The 23943-nt window shown below is 37.4% G+C and overlaps 1 protein-coding gene across 1 annotated transcript in view; it reads left to right on the forward strand.

The window, feature by feature from the left end:
- LOC128858746 (protein sprint) overlaps positions 1-23943 on the forward strand; it is a 217658-nt gene that overhangs the window by 178668 nt on the left and 15047 nt on the right. Inside the window, exons 4-6 of the mRNA XM_054095236.1 lie at positions 4298-5696; positions 5755-6870; positions 6964-7155. Of these exons, the coding sequence (XP_053951211.1) occupies positions 4298-5696; positions 5755-6870; positions 6964-7155 (2707 nt within the window). The remainder of the gene's footprint in view (positions 1-4297; positions 5697-5754; positions 6871-6963; positions 7156-23943) is intronic.

The following is a 23943-nucleotide window of genomic DNA, read 5'->3' on the forward strand; positions in this document are numbered from 1 at the left end:
TGGGTTGATCGAATGGCCTACTGTAAAGCCAGTCGTGGAGGTTATTTTTCATTCATAAATGACAATGTTCAATCTTCAAAATAAAAGAAAAGTTTGAAAAAATATTGATTAGTTTTTTTTTTATAGCCGATTCAAAAAGCAAATTTTACATGGCCCACCCTATAATTGGCGCGTACGCTTTCTTCCGATGATTGGCCTAGCTCCTCCTCCTATTTGTGGTGTACGTCTTGATGTTGTTTCACAAATGGAGGGACCTGCAGATATTTTTTATGAGGAGCGTTTTCAGGACAGAAATATAAACGGAGGTTAGCCATTGCCTGTCGAGGGGCAACTACTATTAGAAAAAAACGTTTCCTTCATTTTGGTGTTTCATGCTCAAAGGTTTGAATCTACGCACTTCCGAATGGACGTCACGCACCAACACATTCGGCTACGGCAGAAGGAGTGTACCATAAATCAGAACTTAAATTCGACGGTATACACTTTCACCAGACTTAACACTAGACGGTTGTGCAACCAAGATAGTCGCTAACTGGGTACAGAGTTAAACAATTGTCATGGGGACAATGTACTGGGTGTACCCCCAATGACTGTATACCTACCGCGAAGAGCTGACGTTCAAAAAAAGAAGCCTATTAACAATAGGCATCGACTACAAGTCAATAAAATCAGTCAAGGAGGATATTCTACAGATTCAGTACGATTCCCGTCCCGATTTATGAAAAGGACACAGTAATAGAGAAGCCGTAGCTAAAGCGACATCAGGGGTAAACAAAATCCTACAGAAGTTGTGGAAGGCTCAGATAAAGAAGCGAGAAAGAAGTCAGCAATCAAGCCGACGTCCATACTCGAAGCAAAATATTAAAATTCACAGATTACGTAACGGCAGAGATAGCTGCTACCTCATGAAAGTGAAGGCAACTTGGAAGATGAAACCGCCAAGCATGTGCTGACATTGTGCCGAGGCACTGATGCTTATGAGGCACAAACGCCTGGGTAAAAATATTTAACATGAGGAACATGAGGACAACTACTACAATTTATTAAGAAAGTTGGGATCAGAGAAATACTCTGAATCCATGTAGGGAACAATAGATATTTCAGGTAGCAGTACAAATCGCCTCATAATAAGTATAATTCCGCACTGAATGGGTGGAATTCCGCTTCATAAACACACAGCTGAGATTTCAGTTAATGGGTACCAGACAAAGTGCCTGCTTTTATTTTCAATAAAAGGACGATCAAGAAGTGGGAAGAAGAAGTTAAGTCCAACTGATTACAAGAGAAAATTTAGCAATCTATTTATATACTTCACACATGGCAACTATGAATAGTAAAAGATGTATTTATTTCGATTGCCTCCGATCGAAATTTTATTTCATGTACTAAAAAATATTGCGTCGTTCAATGTAAAAATTATCGAGAAACTTTTCACGGGATCCAGTGACACACACTTGCACTCTTTTTTCCCGCATTCTTCATAATATTTGGGTGCATTTCTGGGGTTATGGCGTTGCTTTCCTTACGAATATTGTTGGGGAATTTGAGGTTTAGTGTACACTTTCCCTTTGAGTAGATTCACATGGAAAAAGTTGGGCGCTGTCAATCTGAAAATGTTAGTTTAAAAATTACAAAAAAAAATTCAAATTAACCGATCGTAAAAATCCTAGGTACTTCGCACATGACAGCCAATCTTGTCAGAGTTTGTTTTTTATACGTTTTATGTCTTCGCTCGAACCAACGGATACTACCAAGATGATACTGCCGGAAAGCAAAATCATTACACCTCCTACATCACTAAAAATTGCACGCGTATTTTGACTGCTTATTTACATTCAATTAGTTTTTGGTATGTTGAATACCAAACCGGCTTTAGCAGCAGCTTCTTATGGGCACAAATAAAGGTTTCATTGCCAAGCCGGAGTAGGTATGTAAAAGATGTGCGCCTTCCAGTATATCTTCTCTGTACACTTTTGTATTCCCTTTTCGCCAAATTTCAAAGAAGTAATGCCTTTATGGGATACTCCCGAACAAACCATGACGACTGCTACAGATTGATTCTCGAATCTTTGTTACAGTATTTTTTGCTTCTTGTGATGTTTTTTTTTTACTTCTTGCACCATACATTTTTTTTTCATCCGTAAAACGAATATATTCATGAAATCGTAAAACGATGACTATTCAGAAGATGACCTGAGAAAAACGTTTAAATAGATTAATCGTGACGATGATCTGGAAAACAAATCCAGGTCTTTAGCCATGATTTTCTGATGCTTCTTCTTCTTCTTCCTCTTGTTCTTATCTTTCTTATTCTTCCTCTTTTTCTTATTCTTGTTTTTCTTCTTCTTGATTGGCTCGATAAACGCTTTCGCGATTTTGGCCGGGTTTAACAAAGCGCGCCAGTCGTTTCTTTCTCGTGCTAAGCGGCGCCAGTTGGACACACAAAATGAAGCCGAGTTCTTCTCCATCTGATCTTTCCAACACAGAGCAGGCCTTCTTCTTCTCCTGCTACCACTAGCTGGTACCTCAACGAATACTTTCAGAGCCCGAGCGTTTCTGCTCACTCAAAAAATGTTAGCGAAATTCGTTTCCACACAGTTTTGCGGCTCTACGCGTACGAACAACGTGATGACTTCCGGTTTTTCTGACCCTGTCCTGCAGTTTGAATGATTCGAGCAATACGCAAACATTCGTGATAACTGATATTCGAGGAATACGCAACCATTCGCCGTAACGTATTGCCACTCCTTGCAATGCAATCTTCGCGCAAGATTTTCTTAGTTACTCCATTAAATTTTAATCAGGTGGAATTTTAAGTCAAATTGAATTGGAATTTATTTTGCAAGGCATATTTCCAAAAAAAATCATAACGTGAACATTAAATCTAAAAGTTCAAAACCTATTGCTTTAAAAATCTTGTAACAGAACTTTTATGACAGTACTCAGTAAAAAGTTTCTGCAGTCAATGCGAACTTTATCGAATTCATACTCTTCCTTTCAACTCCATTTCTCAGTTGCTATTTCTCCTGATTTGCTTGAACATTATTTTCTTGCTTGCTTTACATATAACTTTTACCAAATCCAGTCTCATCTGGCCACCTCTGATTCTACTCCCGCTAACACAACTTTACAAGAACTGTCAACATTTACTGGCTGACCATTTGTTTTATGTAGTTAATGTGAAAACGATTAACGCCCTACGCATTATGCACAAAATCAAAATAAAAATCGAATTCAAAAGATTCCAAGCATTGTGTTGCCAAAAGCACCCCTAAAGCTAAACACTCACAAGCCGGTTTACTTATTTTGGTTGGCTATTAAAAATATGGCAAAAACACTCACTTAGTCGAGTACCTTTGATGCTTGCTGAATGTCTGCAAAGTTTTGTAACAACAATGTGTCGCATGAATTCGTATTTAAATACTTGTGCAGCTGTAAAATTCAAAAGCAGGTGGGTGCAACAAAAAAGGCACACACCCACACACACAGATATGTATATGTACATCCAAACAACCAACGCAACAAGACACATCACTTTCCGTTGCTTATTATGCTCACTTTAGTGTGACAGACGCACTTAAGCGTTAATTTCGTCGATTCTATTTTCACATTTCTCACTCACACTTGTTTACTCATCATCGCACTTGCAAAATCTTCATACACCACTTCAGATTTATGTTGCTCATACGCGCTGTAGCACCCAACGAGTGGAACGAAGAATGCACGCGCACAAGTCTGGACCGGAAGACAAAAAAAGTTTTCCATTGAAGAAACAGTAGATTTCTGCTGCAGAGGAGTGTTAGTGTCAGGCTTGTGTAACTGTGTGTTTGTGCGGGAGAGTGTAGCGTGTTAATGTAAATGGCTGCGTACAAAGCAGGCGCGCGACTGAATGATGACAATTTATCATTGTTATTATGATATGAAATTTATGTGCAGATTTTTAACGCAACATTAAGTCTGCACTACTGTTGGTGTTGGTGAAGGGGACTGTTGAAGAAGGCCAAATCAAATGCAAATGGTGTTATGTTTGTTAGCTGTTGGGAGAAAGAAGTGGAGTATTTTAACTAATACACACATTTAAATCATTTAAGCCATTTTAATGCGCCTTATAAAACTCTAGAATTAAACGCGTCGTAAGCAGGTCACGCTTCTCGTTTTTTAAATAATTTATTCTTAGCAGCAAAGTCATTTAAGCAGTTTCCGTTTATACCACCAACTTTTATTTGACTTGCTAACTCTCCACTTAAATCTCACTCTTCTTTTAATGCCATCCTACATATTTTCATCTTTTTTACAGAACTTCATTGTGCGCGGCTCAAGCCAACCCAACACCATGGCCGTGTCGGTGCGTCTTCCCCCGGATACTGGTCCCTACATTGAGCACTATTTGATTCAGTCAAACGACGCCATTTTGAGCTTGGAAAGTTCACGCTTCACATTCGATTCAATCCCAGCGCTGATCGCTCACTATGCACAGTGCTGTGATGAACTGCCCGTTCAACTTATACTGCCACGCGCTTTGCGCGAAGTCAGAAATCGTCAGCAACTCTCATCGCTAGCCCTATTGGGTCAAGAGTTTTGGCGCTATCCGATGTCTTGCCCTAAGCCACATGAATCAGAGGCTAATTTACTCGATGCTAAATCACCCAACTCATTGACTGAAACCAGCGGCTTGGGCACAACGGTCTTCAGCAACTCGGGCGCACCACAATCAGCGAAGGTCTTCAGTCCCACTAACCATCAAGGTGGCCTCTTTAGTCAGGCGGGCACGCCATCAGACACTACATCCAGCATGAGTTCTTTCACCACGAGCGGTGGTCCACAATTGCAGCTAATGAGTCCGGAATCCGTGGACTCAGTAATACTAACCATGTCACCGGTGGATGTAAATAATCACCGCAATGGCATTATTGGCTTATCGGGCGATACTTCGACTACGACAAATGGCAACCTTAGTACTTTTAAATCGAATAATCTCGTGATGGTGCCATCGAAAGGCAATAAATCCATCTCAGACAATGGCATACGGCCACAACGTCCCAAGCCGCCAAACACTCTCAATTTGGATTTACGCAAACCACCTGCGCCACCATTGCGCTGTTTCAAACCACTCACACCCAGCAGTCCACTGCCAGCGGACCATGCATTGAACTCGGCAAATAATTTTACTGTGACAACAACTGTTACTTTCTCAATGGAGAACAATAACTCACCGCAGTTTGTTGAAGTGACCACACCAGCAACAGCAACTAATATGATCGCCTCAAGCGCGCTCAACACAAATGCAACTTTCCAAACTTTCTCGAAACGTTTATCGCCTGAGGGCGAATGCAAAGATACGCTCTCATCACAGGGTTCTTCGAATGGCAGCCGCTGGCAATCGCAGAGCAGCAAAGACTCGAATCACAGCCAAAGGAAGATCCTATCACCTTGCTCCGCTGGCACGCCCACAAGCGCTTTGGGCAGCAGCAGCAGCAAATCGCGACGCGCCAAAGCGCGCAAGGAGTCCAAACACTACCAGGAGTCTGACATATTGGAAAGTCCACAGATATACTGCCGCAGCGCATTGGGCGATAAAATCAGCGATTATGAAGACTTATGGACTCAAGAGTCGAACGAGCGCACCGGTTTGCTCACGAGTTTTAAGCCCACAGAAGGTGCGCAGGGTAAACGACCTGACTTGCTCGCAGAAACACGTAATTCCTAAATATTTTTTATACCATAAAAATAAAAGCTAATATTTTTTACTTACAGCCACTATCACCTCCCTAAGCGCCAATTTACTTTCACCTGCTAACTCCTCTGTCGCTTCTGCCAGTCCGCAAGGCAACAGTGATCCCTCGCCAACGCCCACTGCCAATGCCCCCTTTTGCGACACCCAACAACTCATACAGTTTTCCGCTGATGTCCAGCCACGTTCACGCGCTGGTCTTCTCTTGCCCGGTCTCATGAGCCAATCGCTTTCCGAAGATCAGTTCAAGGTCTGCGAACTGATCGAGGGTGACACTACACCTACAGCAGATACGCCTGCCTCGCGCAGCAAGCAAGGCAGCCCCTTCTATGCTGAACCAGCGGATGCACTGCGTGAAGCAGGTCTTACAACTGCCAGCATACTACGACGTTCACAGCGTGGGCCACTCTTGCCTGCAAACCATCGGCACTCTGAGCCGCCAAAGAGCGGGCTAGCGCGTACTCCCATATGCCCATTGCTAATTCCCAAAGAATTCGAGAAAATCGCAGGCAGTCTGGATGAGCTCAAGAAAAAGCAGCAACAGACGCCACAGCAAGCCCCAACACAACAACAACAGCCCACGAAACGCGCACGTGCACGCTTCGAGCAATGGCAACTTGACAGCAGTTGGGAGTTCATGGGCAAACAAGATGAGGATGATGATTATGATGAGGGCGCCGAAGAAACCAATACCAATAACAATTATGGCGATTACGATACTGAGGAACAGTGGCGCCAACAACCCGTGACTGGTCAAGAGAAGGAAAACTCATTGGGTCGCGAAGCAAACAAGGAGAATAAACCAAGGCCACTGACAGTGCATCAAATAATCGCCAAACGTTTCCCCGATTTGAATCTTCCAGAGCTGGTACGTTGCTCCACGCCACCACAACAAGCATATCTACAACAGCATCATAACGGCCAGTGCGGGCAAAAACAATTAAGCGAACATCATGGCAGCCAGAAGTCCTTCGACAGTCAGACTGGTAGTCGACTCTCGTCCTATGACAACGTCGGCGGCACTTATTCCTTCTGTCAGTCATATTTTAACGGCATCGACTCGGCACAATCGGATGACGGCACAGTATTCTCAGAACCATGGGACTCATCGCAATGGGACTCCATTAACCCGCAAGATGGTGAGTTGCATTCCCATTTTAAGTTTAAGTAAACTATTTCTTCATTTTTTTCTAAATTGCTATTCATTTTTTCCGAATTTCCATTCATTTTAGATACCACTATCGCTTCGGACACCATACACTTTTCAAAATGTCGCCCCGTTGTCTCAGAAGATGATACTATAGTTGAAGAGCTGAGTACCAAAGAGAGCAATCAAGACACATTGAAAGCTAAGAAGTGCAATGGCAGACAAAAGGTCGCAACAATATTGCGGAATCCAAGCATGCGAGATCGTGAAATTCTGCGTAAGTGATCAAATAATTTATATGAAGTTATGTTAACTGAGAACAGAGTAAAGGCAGTCCAAGAGAACAGGGTTGATAATTAAGATTTGGTTATATGCATGCTTCCAATTTAATTATTATAGATTTGTATCAACTTCAAATCCCTGTAAATTTGCAAAAGTTTATATGGGCGCGAAAGAATCGGAGTCGTCTAAGGGATCCAGTGTCACAAACCTTCAAATAGAAAAAGGATTTGTGCACAAACCTGATCAGCAAACTAAGTCTGAAGATATTTAAAGCTCCGCCAGATTGTCAGACGCTTACAGGTTTTCGTAAACCGAAGTGTTTTCTACTTCTTAAAAGAACTCTTTAATAGGGAGCTAGTGAAAAAATCAGCCTTACTTATGTCCAAATTAAGTATACCACAATATTCATATATGTATATATATACATACACATATATAATTGGCGCGTATACCCTCTTTGGGTGTTTGGCCGAGCTCCTCCTCCTATTTGTGGTGTGCGTCTTGATGTTGCTCCACAAATGGAGGGACCTACAGCTTCAAGCCGACTCCGAACGGCAGATATTTTTTTACGAGGAACTTTTTTATGGCAGAAATACACTCGGAGGTTTGCCATTGCCTGACAAGGGTCGACCGCTATTAGAAAAAACTTTTTCTTAATTCTGATCGAACCGACTTTCTCTCTCTGAATTCCGAATGGTAGTCACGCACAAATTCATTCGGCCACGGCGGCCGCAATATTCATAAGGATATCGAAAATATTCAATGAACGCTACAAAATGGACTCTATTAGGCAAGAGATCCCCAGAAAAATTACATTCTTCAGGTCTTCTGGGGACAGCTCACCACAAGTTAGATGGGAAGGAGCTGAAGATACCTCATTATAAAGAACAGCTGTCAGTTCACGTTGGGGGTTCAATTAAGATTAAAGTATAAGAAACCGCAAGAAGACTCTTTAGTTTGTTGATGAGTGATCAAGATTGTATTATGTAGGTTAGAATAAAGTACAACTATTAGCCATCTGAGTTAACAAATATCCAAAGGCATTTTTGAAGTAGCTTCTGTAGATTTCAGTACTGTGAAATATTTATTGAGGAACTGGTTTAAAAAGTTATCGCGAGTCTATTGGAACTTTTTACACTCTGCATAAAAATTATGGCGCTATTAAAAATTTGTATTTATGCAGCCAGATATGAGCTCCAGAAGGAGAAACAAGAGAGAATGACTTCCAGTTCTTAGCTATAAAAGTAATTATTTATAATGTTACGCAGATCGTAATTTTTTCTGTAACTCATACGTAGACTCCAAATAACGCTAGATAAAATGATTTCTTTTATATAGAAAAAATTAAAAAATTATTAGAAAAATTGTTTGGAGTAGCAAATCGAAGGCCTGGTTGTGGTACCAATTCTCTTACATGTCACAAAGTTCACAAAATTGAACTCTTAATAATAGCTCAAAAATCCGCAAGTTGTTAGCCGGCCTTTTAAGAAATGTCATTGTGGGTTAGGAAGTCCTTGGATGCTTTATATCAAGCTTTGCTTTTACCCTGACCAGAACAAATGGTTAAAAATGAGCTTTATTCGCGGACCTGCCGTACTGCTTCCAATAGAGTAGTTTTCATAAAGTATTTCCTTATCTTCACATCAAGTAATTTGCTGAAGCTGGTTGAAGTAATCATAGAGCTATGAAGAAGCTGAGTATTGAAACTGTAAGGTAAAACTACGTTATTGCCACTGATAATAAGGGCACCAACCTCTTATTAGGCCCATCTAAGAGGAAGAGGCATCTCGAAAAAAACGATTTGTACAAACTTTCTGTAGGATTTCTACTCCCAAAAAGCGAGTTTTAATCGCTGGAAACCAGTCACAGACTTTCTTTCGATCGCATCCCGCTATCAAACTAATATAAATAAAACGTCACATGCCCTTTACAAATAACTGCAGGGCTGTTAAACTGGACAGTCAAAGCACTAAGAAACTCTCTCCATGCAAGAGGAAGAGGGTTTATTTAACTATCTGCTGTCTGCTCAAAGGGAGCTGGGCAAGCACTTTGCTATGTTGCAAATAATTCTGGCCTCAAGGGCTATCGCAGCTGTCGAGTAAGCTTCTGGAACTAACAAAGCTACACTTCCCGTTAGTGGTGAGTGTCTCAACCGTACACTGTTCACGGGGAATCCATACAAAGAAACTCAATATAACTGCCAGGCCCTTCCATGGAGAGTCATGAAGCGCAGTCATCTAAGCATTTTTGAGAAGTAATTTTTACAAAGCTCAAGCTTAGACATCTTAGCTCTCAGTTTATTCAGAAGGCTGAGGAGCTACTAGGCTTAAACTGACTTAATTGCAATAATGCTGAAAATCCTACAATCGATTCAACATTGCAACATCAAAATGTACTAGGTCCCGGGACATTAAAGAAGCAGATAAGTATACAAGCTAATGTCTGAAGTAGGACTTGAGAAAGCGAACACGATACCTGGAAGGTATCGCAACCATTTCTGTCAAAACTCAATGAGCGAAGAACACGGAAATTATCGAAACTCTCAATAATGAATATACCCTGTACAAGACAATATCAACGGGGCAACGGTGGACTATTGCCTATATGACCGCCAGGTTCGGAGCTCCTCGAAACGATTTGTGGGTATGAGAAAGAGGTAGAGTGCACTCAGTATTTCGAAGCACTTGCATGTTTCGGCAAAGATTCGCTGCAGGGTCTGCATGCGTTCAGCATGGTTTTAAGGCCATGTAAGGTTAAAACAGGTAGAACATTTCCTAATCACCCCAATGAGCCTTTGGGGCCACCGAGTTAACTCTATTTAAGGGCATTCGATCTGGTCTAATCGCTTTTAATCTTTATTAATATTGCAATTTTGCAAAGAGTTGTATGCTACCGAAGTGACTAGGATGTCAGACCAACAACTAGCACCCAAAATGTTATATATTTTATTTGATCCCATTCATATGATTATCATATCATATTTCTCTTGATTTTTACCGTTTTAATAGGAGCGCTGATGTTTTTGTGACAAATATACTTAAGAACAATTCGGTCTTCGTGAATTTTGTGAATTGTTTTCTGTTTTACATTGTAACTCGTAAGAAAAAAATAAGGTATCTGAAGATTCCTATAAGACTTTAATTTAGTTGAAACAATTCAATAATGTTGAAAGGGAAAAATTGCACTCCATCTCTTCAAAAAGTAATCATAGAATTGCAAAACACCGAATTATCCTACACAATTAAACGTTTCCAAAACGATGATTTTTAATTCAAAAGACCTTCCCAGAAAAAACAATGGAAAGAAAAAACAGATGCTATCCAGATTCATAGAATGATCGTTATATTGCCAAAATAGGAACCCAGTCGAAAAGAACAGTTTGCGCCTCGATTGGTAGAAGCAGAGCGATGAAACGAAAATTAATAGATGTGGTCTAGATGGTACGAAGTACGAGCCAACATTCAACCCCAAGTTCGACTCATCAATCATAAATCACGGGGAAGGGTCAAGAATGGGGTGGGGCGCTTTTCGTGGAACGGTGTCGGGCGAATTCATCGTATCGAAAGTAAAATGGATGCAGTCAAGTACATTCAGATGCTTCAAAATGTAATACTACTTTATGCGGAAGACAATTTAGCTGTAATTTGGAAATTTCAACAAGCTGAAGCACAGTTCGCGTGTGGCAAAAAAGTTGTTCGAAACCATTTTGCTCACTGTTTTGGATTGAGCATTTTAGAGGGCCGAATTAAGAATAACAGAACATCTTTGGAACGACGTAAAATATGCACTCAGTACACAGAATATCACAAATTTGGATCAATTAGTTGAAAAAGCCACGGCAGCAGGGGTATGCATTCCTATTGAACGTTGTAGAGGATGAATATACAATAGTAATGTCAAGGCAAAGGTGCTGTGCAGCAGAAATAAAGCAAAATGGGTTTTCAACAAAATATTAATGTATACTTTTCTGTTTAACCTGCACTATTTTGACTATAATTTTGCTTCGTTCTTAAGTATTTTTCTGTATTAACTTTTGTATATGAAGTAAAAAACTTTACGCCTTTCCAAGGCAAAAAGGCTGATACAGAATGAAAACATTTTAAATTTATAAAATAAAACCTCATAGAGCAAAACATTAAAGTAATTTTACAGGAAAAGTCTCAAATGGAGTGAGCTGGGTATTGTTCTTAAGTATTTTTCAACGGCTATAAAAAAAAACTAATCAATATTTTTTCAAACTTTTTTTTTATTTTGAAGATTGAATAATGTCATTTATGAATGAAAAATAATATCGTTCAAATGACTGCCACGACTGGCTTTACAATAAGCCATTCGATCAACCGAATTTTTAAGCACATTTTCGATTGTTTGGGCTTTCATGAATGGCAACTTCGATTTCGTGTTTTAAAGCATCAATCTTCTCTGGATGGTTCGCATAGCATTTGTCCTTAACGGCTCCCCGCAAAAAATAGTCCAACGGGCTTAAATCACAGCTCCGAGGCGGCCAATTGGTATCGGAATTTCGGCTGATTATTCGGTTTTCAAAAACGGTAGCCAAAAGTTCGAGTGTAACTTTAGCAGTGGGACAAGTTGAACCGTCCTGTTGAAACCAAATGTCGCCCATGTATTATTTCCGCTGATTTCTCTCGGAAACAGAAACTTGCGCTCAGTTTGCCACTTTGAGCGCCCATTGTTTTATTAAGACATGATTTTAGTGCTCCAACAACAAAAAGCTAAACAAATGCTTCTCACCGCATTGGCGTGCAAATATTAATTCCGCATTTTTCGACTGTGCGGCCAACACACACTGTCGCCGCTTTAAACGACCGCTGTGCTTTGTTGATGGCTGCCGTGACCTAAAATTAGAAAAACATATTTACATAGCACAAGCATTCATACATGGTACGCACTTTCATGTGTGCTTTTGTGTTATCAGTTAAAATAATTACGCACTGACTAAGTCGTTCACCACCAAGACGCTCGTTGCTGGCGTTGAATGGACCACATGCGCGGACGGCATGCCGCGTCATCATCGACGCTGGCGCGCGTTGTTCCCGCTGCCGTCTGTCTGCTACTGATAAATGCGGTCGCACGCCACACATACACACACATACACATTTGTCAACAAAGTCTCGTTTTCATTGTAATGAAAATGCTTTAATTTTGATTATTTTTACTGCAGTAAAGTGGCAGTGCAGCAGCAGCAGCAGCAGTACAGAACAACAACACCAAGCCAATGTCGTAGGCGCTTGAAAACGCATGTTAGTTCGTTTTTGTTGCTCGCTTTACGCTTCTAATCGGTTTTTATCAGTGCTGAGGGTATTGCGACGCAAAAATTACCCGAGAATATCAAGACAGCCTTTGTGCCCTTTGGAAGTATACGCATCGGCGTACCTATTGTTTTATAAAGGGTTTCCAAAAAAGAGCGTTAAGAAAATAAATTTAAAAATATAATTCTGGTTTTATTGTGAAGCTACCTTCATGCCATATTATTATTGCTTTTATAAGGCTACTGCGCACTGCGACCAAAAGAGCGGTATTGTGCAAAGTTACTGAAGTACCCTATATTTTAAGGCATTTTAAAAATTTTTGCGCGTTCTAGGGTTTATTGTTCCATAATTTAGATGAATGCACGGCAATGAAACCAAGGTGGTGTAGCATTTTTCTGCCTAGTGGGACATTCACGAATAATGTCATTCATGTTCATTTCACAAAATCGGCAAATGATGGTCTCAGGGAGGCTAATTTTGTTTAAGTTATATCTCAGGCTACAGTGGCCTGTAAAGTAACCAGTTAAGAGTCTTAAGTTTGCGATGCCGAGAGAAAGTAGCTTATCAGAAATTCCTCTGTCCGGCGGTAGGAATTGTTGCGCTTGTCGCTGACCGCTGGAATTTGGCCAGTGTTCAACGAATTGCTTCTCTGCCCACTTTCTGAGAAATTCGTTGATGTGGCCTTTTGTATGTGCACAGAATTTCTCAGAACTAATATAATTAAAAGCATATTTGCCTCTTTTTAGCTAGATGATCAGCCATTTTCTTTCCCTCACATCCCTCAAGTTCAAGACCCCAACCTAACCTAACCATTCCTAACCCTTAACCCATTTTTGATGTCATAAAGTATATATGAAAAAGGACATTAAATGGCGGTCTCTGTTTTCCTGGTAGTCTGTCAAATTTTTGATGGCTCGGCCCTCAACTCGGCCGTTGATGACTTAGCCTTGCGCTCGTCGCAAGTGGTTTATTAGCGTAGACGAAGAACTTAATTGGACTTGACGTAGGCTTTGAGAAAATAATTAAGGGATGTCAAGTCGCATGATCACGGCGTCTCATTGATGAACGCTTGGCGTTAGATTACCCAGTCGTCAAATATCTAAAGTTTCTCTTTCACAACTATAGCGTTGCGTCGCTTGTGTGGCATTTAGCACCGTTTTGTTGGAACCACAGCTCGAATATATAGATGTTGATGATATCTAGACATAGAAAGCCGTTTTACACCGAGGACCATTCAGGGTAACATTTTCACTATTCTCATTTCGAAAGTAAGAAGGCCCGTTGATGCCGCTATGTCACTACAGAGTTCGTTTTTGTGGATAGATTGATATGGCCCCCACAGCAGAATGGGTTTAAGCGTCACTATCATTCGGTTGTTTCTAAAGTAGATAATACAAAATTCCGAGCGTATTTTCGGTATGAAAAAGGTTTTCATAAAAATCTACCTGACGTTCGGAGGTGGCATACAACTTCTTATGACAATTTACCTCCCACAAGTTGAGCCCACAAGCCGCCTACGGGTTACTTCTTTTCGATACAAATTTCTTCTTTTTTTAAGGTATGAAGTAAGAAACATTAAGTGGAAAATTGCAAATTGAAAACTTTATCACACAGCCATTTTCTACTGCCAAGGCTTGGTTCAAATTGTGTTGCTTATTTTTTATTAATTGACATACTCTTCTTCTTCTTGGTTGACGCGATAACCGTTAATGCGATTTTGGCGGAGTTTAACAAAGCGCGCCAGTCGCTTCTTTCTCAGGCTAACCAATGCCAGTTGGACACACCAAGAGAAGCCAAGTTCTTCTCCACCTGATCTTTCCATCGCAGAGAAAGAGTTCCTCCACCAGTTGGTACCGCATCAAATACTTTCACAGCCGTTTGTATCTATTCCGGACGACATGACCCAGCCAACGAAGCCGCTGGATCTTTACTGGTAGCGCTATGTCTATGTCGTCGTAAAGCTCATACAGCTCCTTGTTCCATCGCCTACAATACTTCCGTCGCGAACGCGTAAAGGTCCAAAAATCTTCAGCAGAATTTTTCTCTCAAACATCTCATCGGATATTGTCATCGTCCAATCTTCTGCGCCCTACTATAGGACGGACATTATGAGAGCCTTATAGAGTTAGTTTTGTTCGTCGAGAGAGGAGCAACTGAGTAGTAAGTTGCCTACTTAGTCCAAAGTAGCACTTGTTGGCAAGACAGATTCTCCGTTGGTTTTCAAGACTGACATTGTTACCGGTGTTAGTGCTGGTTCTTAAATGATTGCATTCACTCGAAGAATGGCCCAAACACATCCGCAAAGCCACAAAGATTGGCTTCATCCGACAAGGTGATTTTTCAGCTTTGCCTGCTTACAACTGAGAGGGAATTTTCATAATGATTTTTAATTACGTTCGGCAAGTGTGAAATGATGTGTAATGAAATAACAAATATTGCTGAATATTTTGGCAGCTGGATGTGATATCTGCTAAAACATAACATTTGGAAAAACTACCTATCATCGCTATGTGGCCACCCTTTAGTTTAGTTGTGGCACATTCACATCGAATACGCATGAAGCGAAGGTCTTTGAGAACTTTTTGCTTAAATCAATATTTGCATACTTTTTCTTTATCAGAAATCAATTTATTTGTATATTTCTATTCATGATTTGTAAGTATTTGCGTCGCTGCCAATGCTGCCGCCACAATTGTCTTACGCAGGGCAATTCTTAAATTATCTGAGACGCACTTTGATGAACTGGTTAGAATTGGTATTCGCTTGAGTTTGAAGCGGTTAAAGAAGGCGTTAGAGATTAGAATTTATAGGATTATAGGACCTTAAAAGCGAACTTTGTTACGATGAAGCATTTATTTCTTTATTTTACACCCAGAGCATTACTAATGAGTATTGGAATTGTTATTATACAATAAAAAGGGTGACCCCAAAGTTTGCAAGTATTTTTTGTTGTTATTTGTAATTAGGAAACCATCACAATTATTGACTGTTGCTGTTAATTCAAAATAAATCTCCCTGGTAATCAATAGGCGCACTACGACACCTCTTCAAATCTTCAAAATACGTATAACCTGGCGATCTTGTAATCGACCTCAATTTCTACCTTATCACCTCAAAATTCTTTCCCCAAACCTGTTACCGCAGCTGTAGTAGAAAAAAGGCCATGTCAAGTAAATATGGAGAACTATTTTCCAAGTTGTTGCAGCCAAGACTCGGTGTGTGAGCCGAGCTCGTGTTGTTTCTTCACAATTCGGTCTTCTTGTAGTGAACATTCCCCCCTCAAACCCTGAAGTACGCTCACATAATACTTCTTATAAAGGTATTCGCTTGACAGAAAGCATTCCTTGCGGATCACATCACGCCAAACACAGAAAACAGCCTAAAAACCTTAATTTATTTCGGCTTTATCGTGAATTTTTTATATTTTGGCTAAACTGAGAAAAATCATTCCACTGAGTGTTGACGCATTTCAGTATGATATTCATATGCCCTGTCACTGTTAAACAATGAAGCTTCCGATGTCATTTTGGCTCATACTAAAAAGCATTTCTTTAGCGACAACAACGCGGTGTTGATTTTATAAAAAGTTCTCTCGTCACAAGTTGTACTTCAACACTGCCCAGAATAACATAAAAACATGTATAACTCCGAGCGAAACACTAATATGGGCTCTTACATCCTTAGAGCTCTCGTCACGAACTTCAGTCACAATTTAATGCTGCGCTTTAAAAATCTTTGTTAGTACTCATAGTATTCACAATGTTGGATTTCCGTATTCTACTTTTAACATTTTCGACGCCTCCTCATTGTAAGACTAGATTAGGCTGTAGCGTAACTCAGTGGCTGCCACTCTTCATGAGGAAGTAAATAGGTCCACTGAAGTCTGGAGGCTCTTGTGATACCATTTGTTTCGGCTCAAGTCTCTCCTTCACTTCGCAAAGCAGGGAAACCCCCTCGATGAAATATTGTAGATATTTGCGAGTCTGCCAAACATGCAAAGGAGTCAGAGTTTAGACAGTTGTGTCCGTTTTAGTCTTTCTACTTCCTCCTACTTTTTGCAGCTAAAATTGCTCTAAATTGATGAAGGACACAGTTCTGTATTCATTAAGTCAAGCCGCTCTAAAGTAGTTACCTCACAAGTGGGTCCATCTAGTGTTGGATTGAGGTATGTCCACATACTGGGCAGAGTTGACGGATTTAAGATTAGTTCCCCTCCGTGACAGTTCATCAGCGGTGCAGTTTTTAGGAATGTCTCTGTATCCAAGGACACCGCTTAATCAGCTCATTCAGATTATCAATCAATTGATACATTATGACCAAACATTTGGTTGGTTCAAGTGCCTTTCCATAGGGCAGGGCATTCACAGAGAAAATGGAAGATTATTTCCTTTTTCTCCTGTTATTTGCAACTGTTACAGTATGTGTTGTGAGCGATGCCCATTTTGAGTGATTGTTCTCCGACAGACCAAAAGCCCGTTATGACTGCCGTTAGGCTCCAGGCGTCCCGCCGTTTCATGTTTGTCAATGTTGACGATTGCTTAATGTTGTAGGTGGGCCAAAACGTTCAGCTAATTTTGCATGTGGTCTGGTCTCTTCATCTACAATAAAATTTCAGTCAGACGTTTCCTCTTCGACATAAGTGAATTCGCAGATTATGATGAATAATGGCTCAAAAGTGATATGTACAAGTAAAGAAGTGACATAATAGAAGTATTCATGTAAACTTTTATATTAACGAAACACTTAAATATAATATTTTACATCAATACACCTAGGGAAATATTTGTGTAAGTCCATTAGAAGAGGTTGATTTCCACGTTCGGTTAAATTAACACACTGAAATCGTCGCTTAAAAACCTCTTTCTAAAAACCACTTCTCATGCAAATTTTGGCAGCTGTTTTACGAGCTCATAAGTTTTCGACGTTATGTGGTTTACGAGGCATTTAAGCGTTTAAATAAATACCCACAATTCCTTCTTTTATATTTTGAAGTTTATACCCACAGCGGAAAGTGGAATTACTGGAGTAGTAGCCACGGCCGCTTTTTCTATGATGGCTGCCAAGAGTTCGTTTAGTGCGTTATAACTTTATTGTAAAGAGCAACAATATCTCAGATTACAACTCTTCAGCTTCTAAACCTATTGCGATAGGTAAAAAAATCTACATTTGTCTCCGAATATCGTCTGCTTAATTAATATAAAGTAACAGAAAGCTCAAATAGCAGCAGGTAAGCAAATACTGGGAATTCAACAGGGGATATTTAGGGGCCTAGTAAAGATTTTTACTGTAAAAATTTGTTTAAAAGAGGCGTTTTGCTTTCAAAAAATTAAAATATTTCAATATGTTTTGTATATAACCTTATAGAAAAGGCTAAGTACTAAGGGAATGCCGCTAAAGATACTTGATTCTTTGACCGGATATAAATTCAGGTTGTTCCGGTAACGTAGAACCGACTGTGGTGAAAATATCATGAAGCGCGCATTATAGCTACTAAGTTCCAGCAGTATTTGTCAACCCCAAATTAATAATTTAACGAGTACCGAATGATTCAGTTTTGTAGTTCCGTACATACATACAGATGTAAAACTAGTAAAGGCATGTGTACATGTGTATATACATATATACTTATATATACATATATGCATGTAAGTATGTCTAAAACTTAATTCAAGAATTGTACCTCATCCGCTTCAAAAGTGTGTCAACATCACACAATAAAAAAGTTCAGATTTAATTATTCAATGAAATCAGTTTTATAATTATTTATTGATTCACACAACCAGCTAAAGAACTAAATGGATTATCAAAGCAAACAATTTGCAATAATCATAATTAACTAAGAAAACAAGGCGAGAAAATCGTTCAAGAGAACCGCACATAAGTTTTCTTTTTTTCTGTCTTGAAAAGACCTTGCGTTTTAGCGACGCACGACGTGTACGCACATATTTGCACACGCTGAACGTGGTGCGGTATATTATGGAGCTAAATCTCGTGTAAATAATATACGAAAGGGAACAGAATACATACGTACACACCTATAATAAGTAGCATGAATGCACATGATTTCTACTAAACTACGCTGTTATCAGGCTCTACAACCAATGAGCGTCCAATTATAAATATGTCTAATGAAATCACTTAATATTCAATTAATATTTGATAATTCGATTAAGAAAAAAATAATATATTGTAAAAAAATAAAATTCTTAGGTAAAATGAAATAATTGAAAAACATAAAATAAAATAAATTTAAATAGAATAAAAGCAAATTAAGTTAATTTATATTTAATTATAAACAACTCAAAAATCAATTCAAATAAACTAAGCAAGAAATGGAATAAAACAGTAAACTTAAATAAACCCAAAATATAAAAGATAAATAAACTAAAATATAAAATAAGTATAAAAATATTTATTGAAATACAATAATATAAAATATAAAAAATAAAATAAAAATAAAAGTAAGATAAAGCAAAAACAATTTAAAAAAAGTAGAACAAAAAATAATAAATAGAATTAAATTAAATTAAATTAAATTAAATTAAATTAAATTAAATTCAATTCAATTCAATTCAATTAAATTAAATTAAATTAAATTAAATTAAATTAAATTGAATTAAATTAAATTAAATTAAATTAAATTAAACTTAATTACATTAAACTGAATTTATTAAAATAAAATAAATAGAAATAGGAATAGAACAAAATAGAAAATTTATATATACAAAAGTTTTACTAAAAAAAATTAATAAATACAACAGAAAAAAAACCAAATTAAACTAAAGAAAAATATATTAATATAAAATATAAAGAATTTAATAGAAATTAGGTAGGATCAAGTAAAAATAAAAAATAAGACATAATAAAAATAAAAAAATAAAAATGAAAAAAATAAAAAATTAAACAAATGAAATTAATATACTTATAATAAATTTCGTTGAATTAAACAAAATTAAGTTAAAATAAATTATATTTCAAAAAAAATTAATTAAAATAATGCAAGACTTGTAAAATTAAAAACAGTGAAAGGCGAAATATAAGTAAAAATAAAAAGATTAAATAAACTAACTGTGGAATAACTGTGTTTCAATAAAATTAATTAAATAAAAAATATAAAATTAAGTTAAACTAATTAAATTATTTTAAATTAAATTAAACGAATTAAAATTAATTAAATAAATAAATTAAAACAGCACAAAATAAAAACAGCGTAATGGTTTGGTGGGGAGTGTCTTGTAAACACTTTACATCTCTTCATTTCTCTGAAAAAGAAGTTAAGACCGTGGTAAAGGTGTACCAGGAGGATGTCTCAGAAGGTGTGGTGAAACAGTTGAGCAGTACACTCTCTTCAATGGAGAGCATTGGACCTTCCAGCAAGATTTCGCTCCAGCCTATGAGGCAAAAACCACGCAGCAGTGGCTAAAAACCCATATTCCTGGGTTCATAGCCGCAGAAGATTGGTCATCTGGAAGTCCAGATATAAATCCATTGGACTACAGTTTGTGGTTCGAATTGGAGAACATAGTCTGTCGAAGGCATCACAGACATTTGGAGAATCTCAACAATCTTTGGTTCGAGCAGCGCCGTCAATAACCTGCATTAGCGGACTGGTAGAATCGTTTGAAGGCTTGTGTAAAAGCAAATGGTAGCCATTTCGAATTAAAATTAAATATTGTTTTTTTTAATACTTACATGATTAAATCAAACTAGCTTCAGTAAAAAAAGTATTGTATTTTCATATCAACAACGTACTTAACTTTTAACAGAACTTATGGCAGGACTAAGTACATATATTGCCCGCCTGCGCTCAAATCAGGCTTGAGGCTTTGGGCACTGATGTGTTAAGAAGCGACCACCTTGGCTCCTTGGCACCACAAGATCTACTCAGATTTCTTCGGAGGTAGAGTAGATTTAAAGAAAATTAAAAAGGGAATCTGAGTGCAGTACAATGGATTTAATTGTGTCTGAGTGCTGTACTTGCTGGTCTGTCCCGACAAAAAAAAGTATATTGCTTACCAGAATACGTACTCGTTTTAGAAACAAATTTTTAATTAGAAATTCTCGATAGAGTAGCTTTTGTTTTGCACACAACTGTAGTTTCTAAATTTTTCACCCCTGTATCTACATAACTCACGCGCATTTCAACATCTATCTGTGCCTGCGCCTGCACTATTTGCTGTCTGATATCTCTTTGGCTAAAAGCGCGCTGATAACTGCGAAACTTTTGTAGATAGCTGCAGGTGCATACAATATGCCAAATTTTGATATTCGTTTCCACTTGTGTAAACACTTTTATTACATTGTTTATGCCATCATATAAATATTAGAGATTAAGCTTTTAGACCCATCCACAGGGGATTCAAATAATGCTTTTATAATCTCACAAATTTGCATAGGTATAGAACTACAAAATTCATTCTCATTTAGTCAGGGACGTAAAGTGGAAATATTATTTCTCGAAACTGATGTTAGTTTAATTAAATATATATATATATATATATATATGGAATATAAGAAAATATTCGCCTGTCACTAACTAAAATAAATCAAAATGCTTAAATATTGTACCCCCCTACGATATCGAGTTACACGAGTGCGGTCAGCTATTAATAACTATACTCGTGTGTGTTGTGTGTACATATGCGTACTCTCTTCTAAGAAGTTGTTTCTGCTCAGGTGAACCTGAATCCAAAACTGATTATGTCATAATTCAGCTCAGCTCGGAACTCCAGAAGTGATTGCCGCCATTGCTTTCTTTGCGTTATCTGATCAGAGCAAATGAATGAATTATGAAGAGTCAGTTTTAGTGCCTAGTCGTGAAACTTTGCCTTAAAATTTATCTTCTCTTTAAATGCATTTCGATTTTCTGAACAATCCGCTAAATCCACTCCGCTCGACAGTTCCATTTGTTTTATTTATATTGGGGGTGTTCTTAAGAGCTTGAGAACTTAAAATGATAATACAAAACAGAAATTTTGTTGTAATAATTTTTTTTATTACAATCTGGTAGATAATTTCATGGCACTATTTTTTGCATATATTATTTTGATGTCGATATCGATGAGAACTATGCGGCTAAAAAGCAACCGATACATAAAGAGCCGATTGAGAGGCTTAAATTATTTTCATTGGTAATCTATTGATATAATAAATTGAGATGGAAAATATGCGTAATCTCTATATTCATGCGCTTGAGAAAATGTGTGAAGAAACCTCAGAGCTTCATATGCAAGCACATACATACATATGTAGTTAAGAGGACTTTGCGGAGCTGAGTGAACTATTTTGAAGGGTACATGGACAAGGAATTCATTAAGAACTTTCCATTGATTAAATTCAGTTTTTCACAATTTTTCGGGGCAAAATTGGTAAATTCTGGGAAAAGTAACTCATAAATATCGCAAAAGCAAAACCCGTGCACCCGATTTCTTATTCTCAATCTCCGCTGAGGTAGTCTAAATCTCTTTTCCAAAGCGAAGTTTTTTACCTGTTTTTTCATTTATTTTATACCCATTTTTGATACTAAAACCTTTTTCTCACGAACCGGAACATTCACCATTTGTATACCTGAACACACGCCATAACAATAGCCAAAATTGAGAAAAGGTCGAAAATGAAAAAAGCATGTTGGAAAAAGAGAAATACCGAAAATTTTCCAAACATGATTTAATTTTTGTATTATTATAAAAACTAAATAAACCATATTTCTTTTTGTAATATTAGGGCTCTTCTTTTCATCAAGACTTAGCAAGTGGCTAATAGATGAAGCAACTGGTACAAATGAACATATGTCGGCAACGCGGGAAGAGAGCTGCCTTAAATTGCATGTGTTGGTAAGGCAGTGCGGCCTAATATGCTATGGCCATACACGCTAGCGGCGAATCTTACTCGATAACTTTGTTGTTGCTTTCGCATGCAAATTTTTCGTCAAGTTAATGGAGTATAGAGATAGCGAGCGGGCAAATGGCGAATAGAAGATGCCTATTTATTCAGTTCTGTTCAATCAACTAACCTCTAACAATACAGTTCACTTTTTCATGTCGATAAACACATTTCTGTGCCCTCAGAAGCTTGTTAAACTCTCAGGCTAATATGTTTAATACGTTTATTGAATGTTTAAGTTTTGGCCCCAAATGAAGCGTCTAAAATGATGCCTAACATATTTTCAAGGCGTCAAAATTTCATAATTGAGTTACGAATTTTGGGTAAATTTTTTTGTTCAAATTTCGAGGTTTTTGTTTTTTTTTAATTATGCTCAAATAAAAGCTTGAACTTAATGGTACCCAATATACTTTTAGAAACTAAAAATTTCACGATTCAATTCCGCATTATTTATTTATTTTGTAACAAACGTAAAATTTGTGTCTCCCAAAAAAATATGTTAGGTATCACTTTCGAAACATATAATAAACATTTTTTTCAAATTTTTTCAAATTTTGACTTTTTGATTACTTTAATTATGATCAAATAAAAGCTTTTAATTTTTCTTTCAGAATATTACCCAACGTACTTTAAAAAACACAAGATTTAATGATTGAGTTTCTAAAATTTTTTTATTTTCTTTTCAAATTTCGACGTTTTTGATTTTTTTAATAGTGCTCATATAAAAGCTTGGAATTTTTTTTCTAAACTGATACCCAACATACGTTTGTATACTAAAAATTTCAGGATAGAGCTCCAAAGTTTTTGGTAAAAATTAATTTTGAAATTAAAAATATTTTTTTTATTATTATTTTATATTTTGTTTAATTACGACGTTTTTTGTTTTTGTTTTTAAATTATACTCAAATAAATGCTTGGAATTTTTCCTCAAAAATGAGACCAAACATACTTGGATTCTTGAAATTTCATCATTGAGTTAAAAAGTTTTCGGTATTTTTTTTTAGCTTCGACGTTTCTGATGTTCTACTAAAAACATGGATTTTTTCTTCTAAAATGATACCAAACATACTTTTGGAGACGAAAAATTGCATCATTGAGTTAAAATGTTTTTTTCATTGTTTTTTTTTTTTTTTGTTTTAATTTCGACTTTTCTGATTTTTTGTTTAATTATGCTCAACGAAAAGCATGGAACTTTTTTTTCTAAAATTATACTTAACATACCTTTGGAGACTCAAAATTTCATGATTAAATTTTGTTCTTTAACGCACTCTTCCGCCACGGCGCGATGCGTGCAGTTTAACCTACATAAAGTGCTTCTTTCTAACAACTGTCTCGCCCCATATAACGATTTTATTTTTACACTATTTTTAGTTTTTCCTTTCTTCCCTTTCCATATGGCGTACATGTATAAATGTTATGTATGTAAATGTATTTGTCATGGATGAAGGTTAAACATTGAAAGCCAAGAGTATGCAACACTTTTTAGCAACAATGACTATTTTAAATTACCTCATTTACCTCAATTAACTGGAGTAACAGTTTTTGTTTTCTAGCAGAGTATCTGTATATTTAAAATAATCTTTTTGCATTATATACCATATATATGTACATATATGTAAGAAAATATTTTC

Source organism: Anastrepha ludens, chromosome 3 (genome assembly GCF_028408465.1).
Source record: "Anastrepha ludens isolate Willacy chromosome 3, idAnaLude1.1, whole genome shotgun sequence".
Classification (NCBI taxonomy): domain Eukaryota; kingdom Metazoa; phylum Arthropoda; class Insecta; order Diptera; family Tephritidae; genus Anastrepha; species Anastrepha ludens.